This window comes from Mesoplodon mirus (assembly GCF_964341445.2).
Source record: "Mesoplodon mirus genome assembly, chromosome: 18".
Taxonomy (NCBI): Eukaryota; Metazoa; Chordata; class Mammalia; order Artiodactyla; family Ziphiidae; genus Mesoplodon; species Mesoplodon mirus.
In genome coordinates this window covers 14,244,844-14,268,053 of record NC_138994.1, presented here as the reverse complement: position 1 = coordinate 14,268,053, position 23,210 = coordinate 14,244,844, and the positions used below count along the sequence as shown (strand labels likewise).

The 23,210-nt window shown below is 56.0% G+C and overlaps 1 protein-coding gene across 18 annotated transcripts in view; it reads left to right on the top strand.

The window, feature by feature from the left end:
• Positions 1-23,210, top strand: part of ENDOV (endonuclease V) — a 101,295-nt gene that overhangs the window by 12,266 nt on the left and 65,819 nt on the right. For 7 of the 18 annotated variants that reach the window (XM_082603989.1, XM_082603979.1, XM_082603985.1 and 4 more), the window contains exons 6-9: positions 219-287; positions 632-760; positions 3,293-3,366; positions 4,202-4,260. In XM_082603989.1, the coding sequence (XP_082460115.1) occupies positions 219-287; positions 632-760; positions 3,293-3,366; positions 4,202-4,260 (331 nt within the window). The other 11 variants (XM_082603984.1, XM_082603972.1, XM_082603986.1 and 8 more) reach the window with 10 other exon arrangements.

Genomic DNA, 23,210 nt, shown 5'->3' with positions numbered 1-23,210 from the left:
TGGGCAGGCTGCTGCCTCTTCTCTGCTGCAGGATGGGGAGGAGAGTATCTCGCCAAGGTGAGATGGTGCTGCAGGCCACGCTTGGACGCAGGCTCCACTCGCGATGGGCCCTTCCATCTCCTTGCCCAGCGGCTGCTCAGGTTTTAAAAGTGAGCAGGCTTGCCTTCAAGCCTTTCACCAAGAAAGGTGTTTTTCCAAGTCTTTTTTCTGTTTTCCAGATACGGCTCCTGAAGGCTGGAGGAGACTCATTTCCTCTGATGGGAGGCTCCGGGACCGTCCTGGGCATGGTGAGTGGCCAGGGGCCTGTGCCCCACCGAGGCAGACCCCTCAGCTGAGGGCCAGAGGGGGCCCGGGGTCAGCAGCCATGTACATGCGTGCCCCAGAACCCGTCCACCTCTCCCTATCTTCCTGCCCCTCTGGCTGACCCTGCATCTTTATTTCTTCCCCTCCCCCACTGTGCTGAGGGGGCCTCTGGGCCCTCACTCGCCCCACCCTGTCCCTAAGACAAACAGCAGGAAGGTGCCCCAAGGGTGCTGCCAGTCTCCCAAGCTCCTGCCCGCCATCCAGGACATGTCAGTCCTCCAGCCCACAGAGCTTGCCCAGTGCCCTGACCTCGCCCTCCCTGTCACAGGCCCTAAAGAGCCACGACCACAGCACCAAGCCCCTCTATGTCTCTGTGGGCCACAAGATGAGCCTGGAGGCAGCCGTGCGCCTGACCCATGGCTGCTGCAAGTTTCGGATCCCGGAGCCCGTGCGCCAGGTGAGTGGGCTGCCAGGTGGGTAGGCTAGCGCATGGCACCTGCTCTTCCTGTACTCCCGGGCTGAAGGTCCCCAAGCACCTGTGGGAGAGTCAGTTTGGGCCACACTAGGCTCCGGAGGGGAGGAGAGGGGCCTGGAAGATGCAGAGGCCTGCCCTGCCTGGCCCGGGGTCTGCTGTGCCCCTGCACTCAGCCTTTCAGCCTCTGGCACCCTGGTTCATTGGGAAAATCAGCTGACGTCAGCTCAAATGGCAGAGTGGCCTGCCAGCCCCTGAGGGCCCAAGCTGCCCAGCTGGCCTGGGAGGGAGCGGCCGTCCTCAGCTGGGGGGCCCCTGCAGGGCTGCTGGGCACTGCTGAGGAAGACTTGGGCCAGGGATGCAATCAGGAGACTCCAGGGTGTGGCCACGCCAGGCACCCAGCACCTAACTTGGGGCCCAGGGGGATCAGAACTCTGGTGAACGACTCGGCTCAGCTAACCTCATGCAGGATGCCCTTGGGCCACCTTGGTGGTCTTGGCCATGACAAGGTGCAGAGCAGGTGCAAGTCTCAGGGAAGCCCATGAGGCAGGGATCTGTGAGAAGCTGTCCTCAGGGAGAGGCCTGCTGGAAGAGGAGGAAGGGCAGTCCAGGCCTGAGGACCAGCATTTGCAAAGGCCCTTGGGCAGGAAGGAGTTTGATTCCAGAAACTCAGAGGAACTTGTGGCTGGAGCCCTGGCGAGGGTGAGCGGGTGGAAGCCTGTGTGCATTGCAGGGGGCAGAACTTCAGGTTTACCACAGGGCCTTGGATGTGAGTTGGGAGGGGACATCATCAGATTTGCCTTCCCAGCAGGGACTGTATGTCGCCTGCTGCACCGTGTGTCCCTGAGGCCTGTGCTGCGTCAGCTAGAGGCAACCTGGCCTAGGTACCACAGGCCCGCTCGGTCCTCTCAGCTCAGCAGCAGCTGGTGACACCGCAAACCTGAGGGTCCTGGCTCTGCCTCGACCACCCCAAGAGCCCCGTAGCCACCACCTCGGGGTTTGGGCCCCCCCGGCTGCTGGTGTGCAGGGCAGCCTCCAGGTGGCAGCAGCAGCACGCACGCGGCTGTGGCTCGGCCCCTGCCAGCAGCTCTCGGCCCCTGCCAGCAGCTCTCGGCCCCTGCCAGCAGCTCTCGGCTGCGCAGAGTCAAGGCCTCTAGGGTGGTTTCCAGGGTGGACTTGCTAAGTGTCCACCAGCCTCCTTCCCTCCCCGTACAGGGTTCGTAGGTGCACAAGCCTGTGACATATCCTGGCCTTTCCTCCCCCATTCCCATCCACCTGTGCGACCTTGTGAGGGGTGGGGTGACGACCCGAGATTTCTCCGCAGGCCCTCAGTGCCAGGGACTCGGCTGAGCTGGTATGGTGGGCAGGTCTCTGTCCCTTCTGAGTCTCGTCTTGCCCCAGAGTGGATGATAGCTGTGTCCTTGCAGGTTGGGGGATGCCCTATAAAGTGCCGTGAACCCCTCAAAGGTGGGCAAGGACTGTGTGTCTGCCTTAGAGAAAAGCCAGACGTCTGCACCCAGGAGCCCACCAACCCCATCGCTTCCAGGAATGAGGTGTGGCCCTGTCCAGTGGCACTAGTTATCTCTTGGTCCAACTTCTTCCTTGGCCCACTCACCTGTGTACACTTTGCCCTCCTGACTACTTCTGTAAGCTCTGAGGAGAAGCTGAGAGAGCAGCTTAGGGCCTGTTCTGTTGGTCACAGGCCCACTGCCCCCAGCTCCCGGGCCAGGCCGGGACAGGTTGCTGCAGGGGAAGGCGGGAGGTGCTGCCTCGTGTCTCCGGGGCCTTTCTCCGGGAGCACCGTGCCGCCCACCCTGCCCGCTTGCCCGTTCACTCTGAAGTAGAAACAGTCGGGGGGATTAGCTGTTGTGTCCTGTAGTCACACGGCCCGAAGCGGGGCTGAGCCATCTGAGCCGGGATCAGGGGCCTCCCTGAGGCCAGGCCCCCTGGAACGGGGAGAGCCTGTGGGAGAACCTGAGCCACAAGGTCCTGGGGGCCCCACTCAGGCCTGATCCCCTCTCCCCAGGGTGTGCCCTGATCCCAGCCTGTGGCCCACAAGCCCCCTTTCATTCCGGTGACTCTGCAGAACTTTCCAGACACTTCTCCAGGGACAGAGGTTGCAGCTGACACTAGCCAGGGATCCAGATGAACCAAAAGTGAGGACAGACAAGCTGGGCTGAGGACAGCCTTCAGAGAAGAGGGCTTTAGCAGAGAAACTGTTGGCTCAAGCAAAACCTACAAGGAAGCACAAGCTATAAACCCACTGAAAGCCAACTGAAAAAGGAGCAAGGCACCCAGCCCATTTCCTCAGACCCTTCGGGGACGTGCTGTCAAGCACCCCGACCAGGGGGCCTGACATCCTGGCACCCACGCATGATGAGGCTGCTGCTCCTTGTCCCTAAGGCTGGGCCTCCGTGGGCTTTTCCAGGAGGGGCCACCCTATTGGGTGGGGACTGGTCCAGAGGCCAGCTTGGGACCCCAGCCATCCCCTCTCACTTGAGCCATCCCTTTCTTCAGGCTGACATCCGCTCCCGAGACTACATCCGCAGGACCCTGGGAGTCCAAGGGGCCCCTGCCTTGCGGCTGGAAAGGTGAGTGCTGGGGTGGCTGGGTCATGCCCCCGTGGGGCCACTTCTGGTGGCTGGGCCTCTCTCGGCGGTGGCGCTGTGGCTCAGACCAGACAGGCAGGGCCAGGCAGGGGGCGCAGGGTTCCTGAGGGGACAGGAGAAGAGCCAGCAGAATGCTAGGGGCCAGTGTGGACTCCATGTTCAGTGGAAACTGTCCAGCAACCCCCAAAGCCCACCTCCCACCAGGGCGCCCCCTCCTTACCTTGGTCCATTTATCTGTGAGGCACTGGGGTGTCGTGGTCTCCACAGAAATAGTGAGGGAGTCAGATGGTCCTGGTTCATGCCCTGGCTCTGCACCTGCTGTGTCGTTTATGCTCTCAAAGCCTGTTTCTTCACCTGTGTGGTGTGCACGGTGATTCTCATCCCACTGTGTTGTGGTACAGTCACAGCCAGCAGTGACTGGTTACTTAATCCTAATGGCACTTACCATGAGACAGGCACTGTGATCACTTTGCCAGTGAAGAGACTGAGACAGCAAGGTTTCCGTTGGCGGCTTGGACATCAGGCCCATCCTCTCCCACCAGGAGTCCTTGCAAGCACGGCATTTCCTTTGTGTTCCCTTCTCCTCCAAGCCCGTGCTGGCCTGGGCCTGGCTGAGCTGCTTTGAGAACTGTGGGAAGGTGTGGCTGGGACCCCTGAACTCTCCCAGGGGTGGGGACTGGCTGTCGGGATCTGCCTTGCCCTCTGGCCTGGGCTCTCGCACCCCTGAGGATCCAGGTCAGCACAGCTTCCAGGGACCACCTGGGGATCGAGGGGGGCTCTGACGTTTGATGCTGTCCTTTCTTGATGTCATTACCAGGAGCAAGAAGGCACAGAGGCCAAAGGCGTGCCCCCAGGGAGTCTCAGAAGAGCCCGCAGGTAAGGACAGGCCCCTCAAAGCCCACAGACGAAACCCCAGGACACACCGGAAAGCCCCAGGCCCAGGTGCCCAGGGGCAGTAGGGCTAAGGCTGGGGCTGGCACCGAGCTGGATGCCAGGAAGACTCTTGGGCCGCCTGTGGCCCTGCTCCAGCTCATCTGTAGGGACTGGGGGAGCAGCCCCCACAGCAGGTGGGGCACCCCGGCCCGAGGACATGGTGACGCAGAAGGCACAGCCCTGCTCGGATGGACTGGGGTGGCCACCTTTCCATTCCACGGTCATGAGGCCCGGGGGCCTGGAGAGAGCTCAGTGGAAGACAGAGCTCACACGGCAGAGCGCCAGGCCCAGAGAGCACATGACGTTAATTTCTCAGGAGCACAGGAAGGGATTCAGAGTTCATACGGGATTTTCTGGTGTTTTTTTGTTCTGTTCTGAAAGCGCCCAGGTGGGCTCACAGCTGCCAGACTGCACATACATGCACACCTTCTCCTTGCCCATCTGCTCCTCGGAGTACATGTGCCGCTTTCACTTCGTGTTTGTTTATAAACAAGCACGTCCCTCCCTGCCGACCAGCTACACTGAGCCGCTTCTGCCCTGGCCGGGGAGGGACCAGACTGGGGTGGCTGCTGTCAGGCTTGGTCCCTGGCTGCCCAGCCGGTCTCCAGCCTGCCTGCTGCTGGGACGTGCAGGGCCAGGAGGAGGGGAGAAGAGCAGCGTCTGAGCCTGGAGAAGGCTGAGGGTGGGGGGACATACAGGGGCAGTCTGGGCTGCAGGGGTGGGGTGCCAGACAGAGGGCCGGCACCCGTACCCAAGTAGATGGGTGTTGGGATGTGCTGTCCTGGCCACGGGCCCTGAGGGTGGGCAGCCCACTGTGTTCAAGTGCCAATAGCTCTCCCCTGTTCCTGTCAACCCGACGCACTCCCCCCCTGCCAGCCTCTTCACCCAGAGGCCCAGCCTCAAAACGCGTCTCCGCTGTGGGAGGGCAGCCCTGACTCTGGCCCCCTGCCTGGCCACTCCTCTTGGTGTGAGCTAGAGTCCCCGGGAGGCACACGGCCCCACCCACAGCCCCTGGGTGCCTCCCAAGCAGCCCCAGTCCTCCACCTCCTCCCAGCTCATCCCCAGGTTCCCTAAGGACTCTGGAATCTTTGCTGAGGGGAGTGAAGAATCCTCGGAGGCAAGCCTTTCTTGCCGTTTATCCTGCCTCTCAAGAAGGAGCTGCCTGTCATGGTTTGACAGCCTGGGATGGAAGCCCAGGGAGGCCCCGGGTCCCAGCGCTCCTTCCACGCCCCGCTCTGGTGTCTCTCCTTTCATTCAGAATGAGAAGGGATCTCTCTTCCAGGGCCTGGGCTCCTGGAAGAAGCAAAGGGGACAAGTAAGCAAGGCAGCCAGCTATTTGGGGTCAGCTGTCCCCCTTCCCCTCCCACTTAACCCGTGTTCCCAAAACCCTTTGTAAGGCGGGGCCAGGGGCTGCCCCACATGGTAGTAGTAGCCCCTAGTCAGGACATTGCAGTAGGAAGCAGGGCCATTCCAGGGCAGGGGGCTTTGGGGTACAGAGGGCCTACTGGGGCCAGGTGGGCTGCTGGGTGCCACCCACATGCTTATGGGCTCCACTGGATGGCCCACTGGGCTCAGTAGCTTCCGGCATGTTCCACAGGTACCTTCAAGGGGCCTCCTTCAGGCAGGAAGGCCTATCCCAGGTTCTGATCTGTGGTCCGCCCCAGATGTCCTCGCTGGCACATCTTTTTTCTCACCTCAGCATCTACTGTCCACCCAATCCTGAGACTGAGAAAAACACCTGCTCTTCACAGCCAGTGGTACACAGGGAACCCCAGCTCAGCCCACCCTCCCTAGCAGGCCCTGGGCCTTCTGCCCACTCACCCCAGGCTCTGGGATGCTGTGCCTGTTTAGAACCTGCACCTCGGTACCTGCGGCTTTTGGCTCCCCTGTGCCGGCTGTGCCCCAGCTCTCTCTGCCTCTGGACTGAGGCACGGGTCTGTGTCCTGGGAGAGAAGGTGGAATGTGGCATCTGATGGTGCTTCGAGAGGGACCGGTCCTCCCTCTCAGAACCTGTTTTCTTGCGGGGATACAAGCACCTGCTTAGTCCAGTTGGGGGATTGAGTGTGAGGATCCACGTGGAGTCCCTGCCAGCGGTGGCACAGTCAGTTCCCAGTTAATGAAGGATGGGGGGCGTCCAGCACCAGCTGGGCTCCACGCTGAGACATTAGTGGTCAGAGGCAGGGACAGCGTGGAGTCCCGTCTGAGGTGTGCAGGAGCACGGGGCCATGGCGGAACCATCTCCCTGAAATCCCTGATGGTCACTGGGCACAAACAGGCCTGGGCAGGGTCCCACTGGGGGGTCACAGCTGGATTAAGTGCAGCCATAGTCCTGGGGGCTGCCCAAGGACAAGGGAAATAGTGGCACTTGCCTGGGGTCCCAGGCAGCTGCTGCCTCTTTCACACCCCTGCTGAGTACAAGGGTGCTGAGCCACCCCAGATGTGCCCTAAGCCTGGTGCCCAGGACTCTGTGCCAGGGTGGCCCTCAGGAGACTCAGTCCCAGCCTACCACCCACGCAGAGCCTGCCTGGTGCTCCACAATCACTGCCCTCCTAACTTCTTCCACGTCTCTCCCTGCCCAGAGTTCATCAGGACCAGGGCGTAGGGGGGACTTAGGAGCGCAGGATGGAAGCCAGGCAGAGCTGGCTGGGCCTGACGGCTTTGTACTGACTGGCCTTGGGCAAAGCTTCGAGCCTGTAATGGGGATCATACCTGTGCTGTCTCCCCGGACAGCTGCAGCCCTGTGTGGAGTGGCCGTGGCACAGAACCTGGCACGCAGTCAGTCCTTTCAAAGAAAGTGACAAGGTTTGGAGAAGTGGGGCCCACAGGGGCCAAGGTTTGATGGTCATCAGTCTGCAAGGCTGTGCTAACTGCACCAATGGGAAGGGAGAAACAGGAAGTAAAGGTCCTCCTTTCCTACCGAGCTCCTTCCACCACCCCAAGCCGCCAGAATGCAGGTCCCGCAAGGGCTGGGCAGGAAGGACCGTGACTCCCTGGCCCCAGCTGCACCTTCCGCTTCAATGCCTGCCCCACGCACATGCCAACAGGAGAGCTTCCCATGGTGCCGGGAGGCTCAGGGTGATGTCCGCAGCAGCATCCCCTGGGGACCCATCTCTAAGACAGGCACAGAGATGGCCGAGACCTCCTACTGGGGTGGGACTGGGGCTCTGCTTAATGCCACTGCTTCCTCACTGACCAGAGGAGTCAAGTGGGCCCCCTGGGCTGAGGCATGGACTGCTGTGGGGTCCCTCATCCCCATCCCCTCTACTTCAGTGAGAAGCAGACAGAGCCTGAGATCAGTTTGCAGACAACTAAAAACCTGAGTGGTTTTTGTTTGTTTCAAGGTTAAAGTCATGTAACAAGTCACCATTTTAACATCTTTAAGTGTACTGTTAATTGGCTTTTAGTATATTCAGAATCTTGTGCAGCCACACCACTACCTAGTTCCAGAACTTTTTCATCCCGTATCCATTAGCAGTCACTCTCCTCCACCCCTCCCCCCTGCCCCAGCCCCTGGCAACCACTAATGGGCTTCCTGTTTCTGTGGACTTGCCGATTCTGGGTACCTCATAGGAATGGAGTCACACAAAGTATGTGACCTTTATGTCTGGCGTCTCTCCTTAGCATGATGTTTTCAAGGTTCATCTGTGTTGTAACATGCATCAGTACTTTTTTTTATGGCCAAATAGTATTCTGTTGTATGGATAGGCCACATTTTGTTTATCCATTCATCTACTGATGAATATTTGGATTATTTGGGGCTATGATAAATAATGCTGCTGTGCGAATCGACGTACAAGTTTTTGTGTGAACTTAAGTTTTTAGTTATCTTGGGAGTGGAATTTCATGGTAACTCTCTGTTTAACTTTTTGAGAAATAGCCGTACTATTTTCATACTGTTTTCCACGGTGGCTGCACCTTTTTACAACCCCACCAGCAACACAGGGTTCTAAGTTCTCCACATCCTCACCGACACTTGTAATTATCTGTCTTTTTGATTCTGGCTATGCTAGTGTATGTGAAATGGTATCTCATTGTGGTTTTGATTTGTATTCCCCTAATGACTAATGATGTTGAGCCCCTTTTCATGTGCGTATTGGCTGTTTGTATGTCTTCCTGGGAGAAATGTCCACTCAAATTCTTTGCTATTTTTAAAATTGGGTTGTTTGTCTTTCTGTCATTGAGTTGTACGAGTTCTTTATATGTCCTGGGTACCAGAGCCCTTTCAGCTATATAATTTACAAATAGGTTCTCCCATTTTTTGGGTTGTCTTTTCATTTTCTTGATCACGTCCTTTGAATGAAAGTTTTAAAATCTGATGAAATCCAGTTTATCTGTTTTTCACTTGTTGCCTGTGCTTTTGATGTCATAACGAAGAAACCATTGCCTAATCTGATGTCACAAAGATTTCCTCCTATGTTTTCTTCTAAGAGTTTAATAGTTTCAGCTCTTACATTTAGATCTTTGACGCATTTTGAGGTAATTTTTGTATATCGATATTTGGGTCTCTTGCAATTCCATATGAATTTTAGAACCAGCTTGTCCATTTCTGTCCCCAAAATGGCAGTTGGAATTTTGATAGTGATTGCACTGATCAATTCGTAGAGCATTTCTGTCTTTTTTTTTAATAAGTTATTTTAAAAAATAAATTCATTTTATTTATTTATTTTTGGCTGCTTTGGGTCTTCGTTGCTGAGCGTGGGCTTCTCTCTAGTTGCAGCAAGTGGGGGCTACTCTTCGTTGCAGTGCATGGGCTTCTCATTGCGGTGGCTTCTCTTATTGCAGAGCACAGGCTCTAGGTGCACGGGCTTCAGTAGTTGTGGCTCATGGGCTCTGGAGCACAGGCTCAGTAGTTGTGGCACACAGCTTAGTTGCTCCACAACATACAGGATCTTCCCGGACCAGGGCTCGAACCCATGTCCCCTGCATTGGCAGGCGGACTCTTAACCACTGCGCCACCAGGGAAGCCCTGAGCATTGCTGTCTTAAAAATATTACGTCTTCAAATCACTGAACACAGGGTCTTTTCACTCATTTAGATCTTCTTTAATTTCCTTCAACGATGTTTTGTAATTTTCATTGTACACGCCCTGTACGTCCTTTGGTAAAATTTATTACTGAGTATTTTATTCTGTTTGATGCTATTGTAAATGGAATTGTTTTATTCATTTTATTTTTCGATTGTTCATTGCTAGTGTATAAAAATACAATTGATTTTTGTATCTGGCAACTTTGCTGTATTCATTTATTAGCTCTAATTGTGTGTGTGTGTGTGTTCTTTAAGGGTTTTATATATCAGATCATGTCTTACGTGAATATAGTTTCACTTTTATTTCTTCCTTTCCAATCTGAATGCCTTTTATATCTTGTTCTTGCCTGGTTGTCCTGGCTGGAACCTCCAGTGCACTGTTGAATGGAAGTAGGGAGAGTGGACGTCCTTGTCTGGTGCCTGATTTTAGGGGGAAAGCTTCACTAGAGTATGATGTTAGCTGTGGGTTTTCCATAGATGCCCTTGATCAGGTTGAGGAAGATCCTTGTATTCCTAGTTTCTCTGTGTTTTTATCATGAAAGGATGTTGGATTTATCAAATGCTTTTTCTGCACCTATTGAAATTATCATTTCCCTTCATTCTGTTAATGTGGTGTGTTATATTGATTGACTTTCATATTTTGAGCCACTCTTGAATTTATGGAATAAATCCTTCTCAGTCATGGTGTATAATCCTTTTACTAAGCTGCTGAATTTGATTTCCTAGTATTTTGTTGAGGATTTTTACATCTATATTCATAAGGTATACTGGTCTGTACTTTTCTTGTGATGTCTTTGTCTGGCTTTGATATGAGGGTAGTACTGGCTTCATAGAATAGTTAGGAAGTGTTCCCTCCTCTGAGAAGGATTGGTGTTGATTCTTGTTAAACCTTTGGTAAAATCACCTGTGAAGCCAGCTGGCTCTGTGCTTATCTTTGTTGGGAGGGGTTTTGATTACTGATTCACTCTCTTTATTTGTTATAGGTCTATGAAGATTTTCTATTTCTTCTTCAATCAGTTGGTAGTTTGTGTGTTTCTAGGAATTTGTCCATTTCATCCAGATTATCCAATGTGTTGGCCTACAATTGTTTGTGATATTTTCTATTTCCATAAAGTTGGTAGTAGTGTCTCCACTTTGCTTATTGACTTTAGTGGGTTAGTCTGGCTGTGAGTGGTTTTTCTAAGGAGCCCTCTCCCCACCCCCAAGATGCCACTGTTAGTGCCCCTGGCTTGAGTGGGGAGTGGGAGGGCAGAGTCACCTGCAAGATTCAGAGGGTCACGACTCAACCTACCTCTGCTTTCAAGGGTTTCCAGCTCTTCCCACAAGCCCCAAAGGGTGTAAATCCCACCCCATCAGAAACTAATTATGACCCCAATAAATCCTGGGCCTGACCTCAGTGGGGGAGTAGGGTTCCAGGAGAACCAGTTGGAGGATAGCAGAGACGTTGTATAACCCTGGGTGGGCTGAGTGGTGGGGTTAAGCCTGGCATGGAAGGCTTGTGGGCAGAGGTGGGGGCGTCTGAAGCTTAAAGGGACGAGAGTTTCAGCTACAGCCTGATGGAAGAGAATCTGCAGCAGTGGGCAGTGCCATTGGCCCCTTAGCCCTGTCTACTGGCTACACCAAGGCCGTATCAGAGATAAGATGAAGAGGTAGAGCATGTCAGCAGCTTGCTGGGACCCCTGGCTCACCCCAGGGTGGTGGGTGTGGCTATAGCCCTGAGCATCTCGGAGGGATGGACCATGCTGGGAGTTCATGTGGAGGGGTTGGGGAGGCTGGGGGAGTGCAGAAGCAACTAGAAGGGGCTGAGGTGGTGCCTGGGGACCTACTGGCTGGGGTCATTCATGGGAGAGCGGGAAAGCAGTGGGATTGGGAATGGGGAGGGGGCTTGGGGGTGGCATGTCCTGCCCACCTCTACCCCCCACCCCCAGAGGCTCTACCCTGCAGAAGGCTACACAGGAACCCTAAGTGCAGTGGTGTCTGGGCTTCTTCTCACAGAACCTTAAAAATAGGGCCAAGATGATATCCATCTTCGCAGATCACAGCCCACCCCAGAACCAAGAATAAATCTCGAAACACTCAATAATTCAAGTTGGATCCAAATAGATTTTTCTGTTAGCCTGGCAGCCTCTGTGCCCCTTCCCTGGGTCCCCAGGGGCTGAGCCTGAGATGCTCCCATGAGGTGGTGGGCTGGCCTGACCATTGCAGGTCACACCCAGGCCCCTCAGGACACCCGCCTCCAGGACCCCAGTATGCCCACGCTCCCCTCACCTGGAGCAGTCAGGAATAGAGGACACCCAGGGCTGGGAGTCCTTTATGATCAGGTCGAGGAGGCCCAGCCATGTTCCTAGCTGTCCCAAGGATACCTCCCTTGCCCCCCTACTTTCTGATCACAGGCATTGGCCTGTTTGAGCTTGGGTCTGAGCCAGGCTTCTTGGCCCCTTTGACCACACCTCCCCTCCCCTCCTAGGCTCCTGGGGTCTCAACTCTCCAAGGCTCAAGGGCCAGCCTGGGCTCCAGGGGAGCAAATCCCCCCACTTAGGCCCCAGTCACTGGTGCACACACACCGCTCAGGGTCTGCATTCCTGCCTCCTCCTGGAAGGGTCCCTAAAGGGGCTTTACCTCGGGCTCTGTGGCCTGGCGTGAACAGCTGGGGACAAGGAAGCAGGGCCAAGCTTCCCGCCCAAGGCCTCTGCACTTGTTGGGGGTGGGGGGCTCCTCATTGGTCTGGCCCACCCACTGCAGCTTTGGCCCAGCCCCAGCAGTCCCTGTTGCACTGCCCTGGCCAGGCCTGAGTGGAGTTTTACCAAATTATTAATTAAAGGCACAGGCATGCGGCAGCTCTGACATCCAAATGGATAACACACTGGGTAATTAGGAGAGGTGTCAGGGAAATGATGGAGCATGGCCCACTATCCCCAATTCACCTCCCTGGGAAGCAGGAGCAACTTCTCCATTTCCTACCACGATGGGCGACACTGGAGGCGGGGTAGGGAGTGCAGGCCAGAGGGGCCGGGGCACAGATGTTGCTTGTGGACAGGGCTGGGTCCTCCCCAGTCTGGTTGCTCTCCACCCAACCGGGAGAAGACCTGAGAACAGGGCAGGGAAGGTGGGAGGTGGGCTAATGGAAGAAGGATGCGGTCCCAAGACAGATAGGCAAGCCGACCTGGAGCGACTCAGAAAGATACTGGAGGAGACCACTGGAGGCCCGTGGCGGGGCAGAGGAGGAAGGATCCAGACCCGACTCCAGCACACGGGGGGTCCTGCCCTGGAAGAGGAGACAGCTCCCTAGGCCCTTCCTTGGGGCTGCAGGGGCCTGATAGAGAGCTGGGAGTAGAGAGCAGGCTGGAGTAGTTTTGTCTTTTAGTTACTTAAATTGCACTGGTGTTTTGGTGTTCATTTTTTTTTTAATCAAGGTTATAAACGTACTTAGTTTAAATAGTCAAATAGTTCTATAAGACTTGTAATGAAAACCCAGTAGCTCCTTATTCACCCACCCCTCTCCTCTCCTGACTTCCCCTGCTCAGAGGCAAAATTTTGTTATTTTAGTTTTCTTTGGTGTGGGGTTTTTTCATATTTACTTCTCAATAACATGCTAATGCTGCCTTTCTTTTTTTTCTTTTTCTGTTTTTTTAGATTTAGAAATTATCCACTGACTTTCTGCCATGGAGGTTGAGAGTTTGTTCCCTCTCACGTAGCCTCTTATACACTTTCCTTCCACCCATCTTCTCATTTTCATTGAATCAGAATTCAATGTCTGCGTTATTCTTTCTTTGCATGTACTGTTCGTAGCTGAGTAATGTAATGTAATTACATCTCCTTTTTTGTACAACCTCTTGTTTTTCCTGCACTTGATAATTGCCTCATGTTTTGGATTTGGTTTATTTTCTGTGTATCCATTACTTATTCCCAAACCCTGCAATGGAAATATAAATCTCTTTTTGGTACATTCAAAGCATCAGGCCATCTTGAATTTATTTTTTTCTCGGAGCCTGTGGTAGCCAGCTTCCAAGATGGCCTCCTGGGGCTGGTGTAGCCCTATGGCCACACTGAACAAGGTCCGTCTGTATGACCAATGGAGGTGCAAAAGTGAGGGTGTGTCATTTCTGATACTAGGCCTAAAACACATTGGGGCTTTTGTCTTGATGGTGCCCCCTCCCTCTCTCTTCCCTCCTCATCATTCACTTTGAGAGAAGTCAGCTGCTGTGTTGTAAACTGCTCTGTGAAGTCCACGTGGCAGAGAACTGAGCCCACCTGCCCGTCACCATGTGAGGGAGCCATCTTGGAAGTGCACCCTCCAGCCCTGCTCAAACCTTCAGATGCCCCCAGCCCTGGCTGTCATCTGACTGCAACCTCATGAGAGACCCTGGGACAGAACCAGCTAGCCAGTCTGCTTCCAGGTTCCTATCCCTCAGAAACTGTGAGATAATAGACCTTTGTTCTGGAATAATACTTTTATGCAGCAAAACATAACTAATACAGAGCCACTCTTCCCGTGCCCACCTGTCTTGGTTGTCTTGTATACCTGGTTCACATCCGTCTCCAGGGACCTCTCTCCGCCCTCGTTTTGCTCCTGCTCCTTGTTATAATGGTATGCGTCATCTAGTGTCTTCTTGAGAACTACAGCCCCACCCTAGCCCCACCGGAGAAACTGGGGAGACCTTGGAAAGGGGCTTTTTTAAGTACCCAGAAGAGTCCTTGTTTCTAAGGCACAAGGACACCACAGCATCTTTCAGGAGTCTGCCAATAGCCTCAAGATGAGCCACATTGTCCTGTGTCTCCCAGTTGGGTGGGAAATCTGTTCCCTCCTCTGGGCCTGCAGTGCTGTGTGGGGCAAGGCCACCACTGTCCACGGTGCTGAACTCAACGCGATCATGTCGGCCTCGGGTGCCAGCCCCAGACGCTGGGTGGCCTCGGCTCTAGCTTTCCTCTTCTTCCACCCAGATCCCCTCTGTCCAGGCCTCGCCTTTCTGCACTAGGCTGTCTTCCTGCTCAGGGCTCCTTCTCGCTCTTGTAAGCAGACCCCACATGGGCTCTGCAGACAGGCTTGAATCCTGAAGTAAGAGCCTGTAGGTGTTTGAGCTGAGAACTCTCCGGATTACATGTGACAGAAGCAAACTTAAACCACCTTAAGCAAATAATAGGGGCTTGTTAGTTCACTCCAGGGCAGAGCTGGCTATGAGTGGCCTGGCTGCAACACACGTCTACCTTCTGCCTCTGTGCGGTTCCCAGGGGACCTCCCCTCTGGGTGCTGGATGGCTGGCAGCAGCCCCAGGCTTACTTTCTCCCCTGTGGTGTTCCCAGGCAAAGTGCAGCCTCTATGCTAAAGGCTCCATCGAAAGCCCCAGGCCCTGGGTTCTGGATGGACTGTGATCACTGCTTAATTTTATCACTGTGGCTGGAGGGGAGGGGGGACCACGTGTCCAGCCTGGAGCCAGGGAGTAGAGTCAGCCACAGCCCATGTCATGGAGGGGCGTTCCTCAGTGGACAGACCACTGTCACCAGAAGAAGGCACACCTGGTTGGGGAAACTGAGGGGAGGGGACTCCAGGCTCTCTGAGGATGCTCTGTTCCCAAGGCCCTAAGAAAGCACCGTCTCTTCCCAGCAGTGCCCCATCTTGTCTCTGGGCAATTCTCTTCCCATACCAGCAGGGAATGGCATGATTAAGGCTCCATTATTAACTTGCCAATCTTGTTTCTGGGGCACAGATGCTGACGGCTTAGGGGACCCAGTTGGCATATAACGAGGTCTCTGTGACAAATTACTTGGGTGTCAGTTAACTATCTAGAGAAATGTCAAGCAGGATCTGTCATGCTGGTGGTGAGGGACAGCCAATTAACCCGGAGTGGTTAATCCAATCCACGCAATCGCCTGCCTCAGCCTCCGGCAGGGCTGGGAATGAGGAAAAAGGCCTAGGGTGTGGGGTAGGCGGGGCCTGGCCTCCATCTCCCTGGGACACACTTCTGCAGTCACACTGGGGTGCTCAGCACATGGCTCTTGCCTTGCAACCTGACTCTGTCCATTCTTTCATTCATTCCACAGCCACCTGCTGGGTTAGGCCTGAACTGGTCACTGCTAGTCAGGGGGTGGGACAGTGCTGGGGAAGGACAAATGTGCAGACAGGTGTCCGTGACTTGCGTGGTCTCCACAGGATCCAATATGGATAAGAGTATCCTCAGGGAAGGGTAAACTCTAAAGGGTTGAGGGCAGGGCAGGGAGGTGAAGGAGGAGTGGCCAGGTCCCGGGTGGCAGTCAGGTGGAGGGCACCCAGGACAACGCAGACACAGAACAGTACCCCTGCCCCAGTGCTCGGAGCCTTTGGCAATCAACTGGCAGACCTGAGCACAATCCAGCTACCCGACCCTGAGCCATAAGACTTGGAGACAGTTTCTTCAAACTTTTCTAAGCCTGTTTTCTCACCTGTAAAATGGGGCTAAAAACCCCCAGTTCCCAGGAGTGTTGTGAGAGCGAACGGGGCCCTGTGTAGACATGCCTGGCCCAGCACAGATGCTGGCTGAATTTGGATCCCCCTCCTCCTCCCTGCAGGTGAAGCCTTGGTCCCCAGCTCACTAGTGGGAGGCTCAGATGGAGCACGTGCTGGGGAGAGGCACAGGATGAGGCGCGCAGCCTGGGAGGAGAGGGGCATCCTGGAGGGGTGGTGTGGGCTGGCCAGCGGGGGCAGGGTTCAGGGACTCTAGCTACCCCACACGGTCACACCATGCCATTTGGGTTTTGCTTGTTTTCAGGAAAGCACACTGGTCACCTGGAGGTGGGTCCCTCTGGTGAGGACCAGTGACCATGCTCTGATCCTACCCTCTTCCCATGCCCCTGCCCGCACCATCCCCCAACCTGGCCCTCCCCTCTGGTAGTGGTGACCCCCCCACCCCACCCTGTGGTAGCCCCCACCCCATGTCTGCTCGGCAGGTGATTGGCAGCTGCCACTTCCCAGCCCCCAGCTACAGCGCCTCATGCTTATTCATGACACTGACATATGGCACCTCCTTGGGGTGGGGGGGATCGGAGGGAGCTGCCAATTGTGATAGTGCAGCGTGTCCCCATTCGAGCCCTGCTGAAGGAAAACAAACGCAAGATGTGAGGGGAGCAGAGGCGGCCTGGGGGCGTGCGTGTGTGTGCCTGCGCTTGCCTGCACCGCGGGGGCGCTGGGAGGAGGGGAGGAAAACAAAGGGTGAAGGTGGGGGAGAAAGGGAGGCTGTAGGGCTTGGAAGTGAGCTTTGGTTGTCATGGCTTCTGCTGTCTCAGTTAACAGGGTCCTCAGAGGCCAAGCTGTCCATCCCTCTGCCCCAGGTAGGCCGGCTTACACCAGCCTAAGACCTCTTTCACCTCTCTCCCCCTCACCTCTCAACATGGGACACTGGGCTAGAGGCCATGAACAAGATAAGGGCTCAGCAGCCAGCAGCCCCATTTGCAGATCATTGAAATGTTCTAATTCTTTCCAGAATCAGACAAATTTAGCTAATGTCAAGCCAGAGTCCATAGGGCTCCAGACTTAGCCAATTTATTTTCCTGTTTTTATTGAGGATGGAAAAGTATGTGCACTGCCCCCCAGCAGTTCCCCTCCCCCAGGCTGGGCTGGCCCTCCAGTGCTCTGCTGGCCACCCACAGGCTACAAAGCTCTGTTCCTTGGCTGGGGAGGGCAGAGCAGAGACAAAGGCCGAGCTCTTGGGGTCCTCAGCCAGCCCCTCCTCCTGGACCCAGGGCTGGAGGCTGCTGCCATGGAAACGAGGCTCTTTGCCAACTGGCCACGTGCATCCTGGAAACAGTAGGTGATTCCAGGAGCCAGTGGGTCCAGGAACTGTGACCACCCCCCAGGAGGCCCAGCCCTAAGGTCCCTTGACCCTGCTCTGCCATCTACCCCCATTGGTTGTAAGAACTCAGGAGAGAGAGAGAAGCTTGCTGAGGGAGCCTGGGATGAGGCTGGGGCCAAGACAGAGTGAGGAGCCCCATGAGGCCCAGCCGAGGGTCCCACACTTGTACAGGAGCTGGATGCTCTGAACCGTCTTCCACAAGCCTTCACACGTGCTTTGTGCAATGGCTGACCCTGTGGGGTCTGTCCATAGAGTCCACCAACCCCCTCACTTTAGGCCTTCCCCAGGGAGTCAGGGAGCTGTAGAAGCCTGTCCCCCAAGGGTGCAGCCTGCTAGAGAGCTGCCCATCCAGCAACTCCCCACCAGGACACTCTGATTCTGGCCTTGGACACCCTGGTCCCCAGCCCTGGTAGGCTGTCTGGGTGGCCTGACCCCCTCCTGGCCCAGCCTTGGATGAGGGGCCCCTGCCCCAGCCGAGTGTCACGTGAGCCCTGTGCCTGGCTGGCATACTCTCGTCCGGCAGGCGCAGGGCCGCTGCGCTTCAGGCACCGCTGTACATAGAGGCATCTGCTGTTCACTGTCTCCGGGCAGATGGGCTGCCAGTGAGCTAAGTGTGTGCGGGGGAAGGGGTGCCATAGGAACCCCTTCCCGTGGTAGCATGGGGGCGGGAGAGGCAGGCGCCTGCCTAGGGAGAGCGGGGAGCACACAGGAGGGAGGGGCTAGGATCGCATGGGCTCCCCGTTTGGGGTGAGGCCTGTGGTGCTGGTTCCTGGGCAAGGAAATCCCAGCAGGACCGCCGAGGGGAAGGGAAGCCTGGAAGCACTGGTCGAGGCAGGGATCCCCCTGTCACCACTGGCTGGGTAGCCTGGGGCAGGTCCCTTCCTCTCAGGGCCTGAGGGAATGAGTTTGGATTGTCTTCGGGATGCCTTCCAGTTCCTAAACCCTGAGCTTCAGCAGGATGGGGGCATCCTGCCATCTGAGGGACCTCCTGTGTGGCAGGGGAGGGGGGGTGACACACCAGCGCTGTCTGCTGTGGCTCCTGGAGAGGTTAGGGTAGTGCTGTGTGTCAGGTGAGGTCACTCTGCTGATCACTCTGCAGAGTGGGACTCAGTGCCGGCTTTTGCAGCCCTGCCTGGCCGCAGCGGGAACCACGCAGTGTGGGTCCCGGCGGGTGATGGGGGCAGGATGCCGGCTGAGGTGGGAGCCCTGCCCTGATACAGACCTGGCTGCCCCAAAGCCCAGCCTGCTGGACCTGGACCTGGACCTGGGGCCCATGAAGGGGGAAGTGTGGGAAAGTCGACAAGGAAACAGCCCAAGACCACCGACAGCCTCAGAAACGCACCCATAGGGCAGCAGGAGGGCCTGGGGCAGGGGTTGGGGAGGCCCACTGGACAAACCCCAGAATCCTGCTCTGGGAAAACCTAAAGGTTCCTCATTCATAATGATGGTGAGCAGAGCCACTGGGGCCTGGCTCAGCGCCCCCTCGTGTGCCAGATGCCACCCTGAGCACTTGGCACCGTGGCCTTCAGTAATCAGCCCAGTAGCGGGGGAGGCAGCCATTACCCCACTAGACAGAGGTGGAGACTGAGGCTTTGAATGATTACGTGGCTGGCAGAGGCCTGTGGGCCAGTTGGTGGCTGAGCTGGGAATGGAGCCCGAGGCCAGCTGGCTGCACAGCCCTGATGGTCAGCTCGACCCCCTGGGCACCCTGCTGCTAGGTGCCTTGACCCTCCACAGCTCCAGAAGCCCAGGGGAGGGTGCCAGGTGCCTGGTGTCCCCTCCTCCTTCCTCCGTCCCTGGGAGGCCCCCACCCCACCCCTGCAGCCGCCTCCACCTGCCTGGCTGCAGTGACTCAGCTCAGCTGTTCCTCAGCCACTCTGCTTGCTGGTGCTTGCCTTTCTTCTTCTTTTCCAACATGTGACATTGCCACTGTGCTGTGGCACAGTGACTGCCTCTGCCCAGGACTGTCCGTGGTGGCCCCAGCTTGAGGTGGCCAAGGTGGCCAGATGGCCGGGCCTCACCCCCAGACTCTGGTCATGGGCAGAGAGACTGTCACCTCCAGAGCGGGCACAGTCCTCACCTTAGTTCCGCCTGACTCGGGCACAGTGCCAGGGGACACCTGTCCAAAGTCACCCTTCGCAGCTGCCTCAAGGACCTGTGTCCTTGAGGTTGTAGGTTGGGCATCAAGAGGCCAGAAACCCTTCTAGGGAGGGTGACCCGGAGGGGATGGCCTGAGCCCCACTTTTCAAGAAAGGGGTATGAAATGGAGTATGAAATGGAGAGATGTGTCCTGGAGAAGACTGGGGCAGGGGCATTGCCCATTGCCAAGGCGGGGGGTGGGGGGGTAAGTTACACGAAGAAGGAAGGGCTTTCCCACAGTGAAGGAAGAGCTTTCCCTCAATGAAGACTCCCTGATACTTGGGACTGTCAGTGAATTCGCTGTTTTGTTAGGTGGTGAATTCCCTGTTCCTAGGAAGATTGAAGCTGTGACATGGACAGCATTCTTCACGGGGTTGAGCCCAGTGTGGTGGAGTTGGTGGGAAGAACATTAAAAAGCTGGAGTTAGACGTTTCAGGTTTGAGTCTCAGGTTTGTGTAAACTCAGGCAAGTCATTAAACCTCTCAGAGCCTCAGTCTCCTCTTCTGTAAAATGGGATTAGTATCTCCTTGACAGGCAGTAGTGAGGATCCGAGGAGACAATGTAGGATAAAGGGCAATGTAAACTGCAGAGTGCACACAGATGTTTTTATACTCTGGTTCTGACCCATGCATCTTGCATCTTGAAGGTTCTCCATCTCTGAGAGCATTTTCTGCCAAAGATGGGAATGAGCCCCATCAGAAGAAATGGCCCAAACTCCAACAGAGAATTTGGGGAAGAGGAAAGGAAGCACTTTGGGAGGTAGGAAGTCAAAAGATGAAGGGATTGTGGGACCCACCCTTCCCCTTGGGCAGGAGGGGCAGGGCAGCTTCTCCTGCCTCCTGGATTTGGAGATCTTGGGGGTCTGAGGCGCATGGGGGCCTGGGAGCCCTCAAGGAGATGGGGTGTTGATGATGCCTGGCCTTGGGGAAAAGACAATGATGGGGATACGGGAGGTGGTGGAAAGCTCTGTCTGGGCAGCCACAAGCTGACTTGGGGTTTGAGTAGCAAAAGGAGATTCGACAGCCCCATGGATGCTGGGCTCGGGCAGCTGGTTTCTCCTGCCCGAACGTCCCTTTCCACCTCACCTCTTCCTCTTCTCCCTTGCCGCCTTCTCAGTGCCCATTTCTCATGCCTCTTGGAGTGGTTGAATGGCTGGGGGCCCAAAGATGGAATCCTAGAACCTCAGAACGTGACCATACTTAGAATAGAGTCTTTGCAGATATAACCAAGTTCAGGATCTTGAGATGAGATCATCCTGGATTAGAGTGGGTCCTAAATCCAGTGTCAGGTGTCAGAAGAGAAAAGCAGAGGGAGATCTGAGACTTAGACCAAAGAGACGACTGTGTGAAGTTGGAGGCAGAGACTGGAGTGGTGCGCCCACCAGCCAAGGAACACGAAAGATGGCCAGCAGCCACTGGAGGCTGGGAGAGAGGCCTGGGATGGTTTCTCCCTCAGAGCGCAGCAGCTGCTGGGAGTTTGGGCTCTGTGAACTAAAAGGAGTTCTGGGGTGGCTGCTACCTTGTTGGCGTTCTCTGACTCCCTTGCAGTTAGAGTGGGGGAATGTGACCTGGGCTCCGCCAACCAAGATTCACCCGAACAGACTGACTCAGAAGCAGCCAACACCAGAAAGCAGATCCCCCAGCATCTCTTTTCTAGCAACGGTGGGGGTGGAAGGTCCTGGCTTCTGGGCAGCAGTGTCCTATCACGCGTGGGCTGCTGGGTCTGTGCCCAGTGGTGGAGGCCGTGTGTTTGGGGCCTTGCTCCTGGGCGTGTGGCCACTGAACAGAAACTTTCTTTGCCATTAAGCTAGCCAGAGTGTGTCCTGCTGGTTCTGAGTGGTATAACGGGTAAGGAGACCTCTGTCCATGGGGCAGGGAGGTCATGCCCCAGAGAGAAGCTCCTAGAAGCCCTTCTGCTAATCCTGGCTGGATGAGAGCTGAACTCTGCCCCAGGGACTTGTGGGAGTGGAGCTGGCCAAGAGGTCCGTGGGGGTCAGGAGGAGGACACAGCCTGGACTGGAAGCACTGTGGTCAGGACAGGGTGGCCCCCACTTTCCCCACAGCTTTTCCCTGGGCCTGGCACCCACTCTCCCCCCTCCATCCCTCCTCAGGGCCCCTGTCCTCCCTCCCTCTGTCCTCCTTCTCTCCCCTACACCCTTCTTGGAAATGAAGTCATCTAGAAAAATAATCAAAAAATAGAAAGGAAAAAAAAAGCTAAGAAAATGGGATTTTTTTTCCCCTTCAAACATTTGGTAAGACACCTCCCACACGGATGAGTGTCCACCGGGGCCTGTTTTTGTCCGAGGGAGACTCGGGCTTGAATGCCTTGGGTGGTGTAAGCCAGGTGGGCCTCCCGACTCGCCACCGTGGGGGTCCACGCTGGGCCTCTTCCTGCAGACCGGCCAGGGTCAGTCCCTGAAGCCTGAGACCCCAGGTGACGCCTTCAGCATCGAGCCCCTGAGGCAGAGGCAGGGTGGGGAGGGAGGACAGGAAGGTTCAAGTTCAGGGGGGAATATTAGCTCCTAAGTGAGGTCTCTGCCTCCAGTCTCTCCCGTCTTCCCACCGCACCAGCCCACGCCTTGCCTTGCTGCAGAGTGCTCGTTTGTTTATTTATAATTTAAACTCATCCTGCTTCTAAGAAAGCTCAAGACACTTGCTAAAAAGCTGCTTCCGCGAGCTGGGTCGCACTCCCTCAGCCTTGGGCTCAAAGTCCATGGACACTATCCCGTTGCTCAGCCTGCCTCCCAGGGCCCCCCGGCCCTGGCCCCCAAGGCAGCCTGTCCCACCACTCAGTGTGCATCCGGCTTTCAGACACACCCTTCCAGGGCAGCTTGCTTGGGTGACCGGGCCTGGGGTGCCCCCTCCCATCTTGGAACCAGCCCCTTCCTCCCTGGCCCCTGTGGAGGGACCTGGAAACGTCTGTACCTCTCTTCTGCCCCTCGGCCATCTGTTCTGTCACAGTCACCTGGTACAGGCTGCTCCTTTTGCCCCCAGCTGGACTCGCCCGGCCCTTGAAGGGGTGTGACTGAGTCATGTCACTGTTGACAACGATGGATGATACGGTGGTGAAGGTGGAGGCTCCCCTCTGCGTCTGGAATGGCATTAGGCCTGGAGTGCCATGTCTCTCGGGCATAGGTTCCCATGGTTGATGTAAAGGAAGGGAAGGGCCTGTGGGGGAAGGCTTGGCAAGGGAGAGCCTGCAGAGTAGGGCAGGGGTCACCCTGATGGTTTCGTCTGAACCCCAGGTAGAAGCCAAAGATGCCATTTTCTCATTTCTTCAGGATCCAGTGACCAAGTGCGACTCCATCCACCAGGGAGGGGCAGGGCACCCACCACAGTGAGGACCCACATTGCTGCACTTGGCGTCCTCATTCCAAACTTCCCAGCCCAGCTGGGCCTCAGGACTTCTTGCTTCCTGCAGGAGGGTCACCTTGATCCTGGGTCTCCCTTCCCTCAGCCTTGCATCTTTGGGCTCACTTTTCCATCTCGTGGCAAAACAAGCAAGCGTTGGCACTGCCCCGGCTCCTTCTCAGATCCGTGCCATCCCGGGCCAGATAAGGGGCTTACCAGGACAACTGGCAAATAGCACTTCATTTCTCCAATCCCCAGTTCCTCCTCTGTAAAACGGAGCTAATGACGCCGACCTCAGCCCTGCAAACAAGATAAAGCCCACTGAGCACACGTTTGCTTCCTTCCCCTCTGAGAGCCTCAGTTTTCCCATCTGTAAAATGAAGCCCTCTCTCATGCTGTAGACCCAACTCCTGCAGAGCAGTCTGGATGCCTCTGCCAGCTGGAGGGCGCATCATGGGCAAGGGGCGGGGGCTGCCCTCCTCTCCTACTATTTGCGGGTTCAAGATCCCACTGGCCTGGCATCATCAGTTGTAACCAGTGTCCCTCCCTCCCTCCC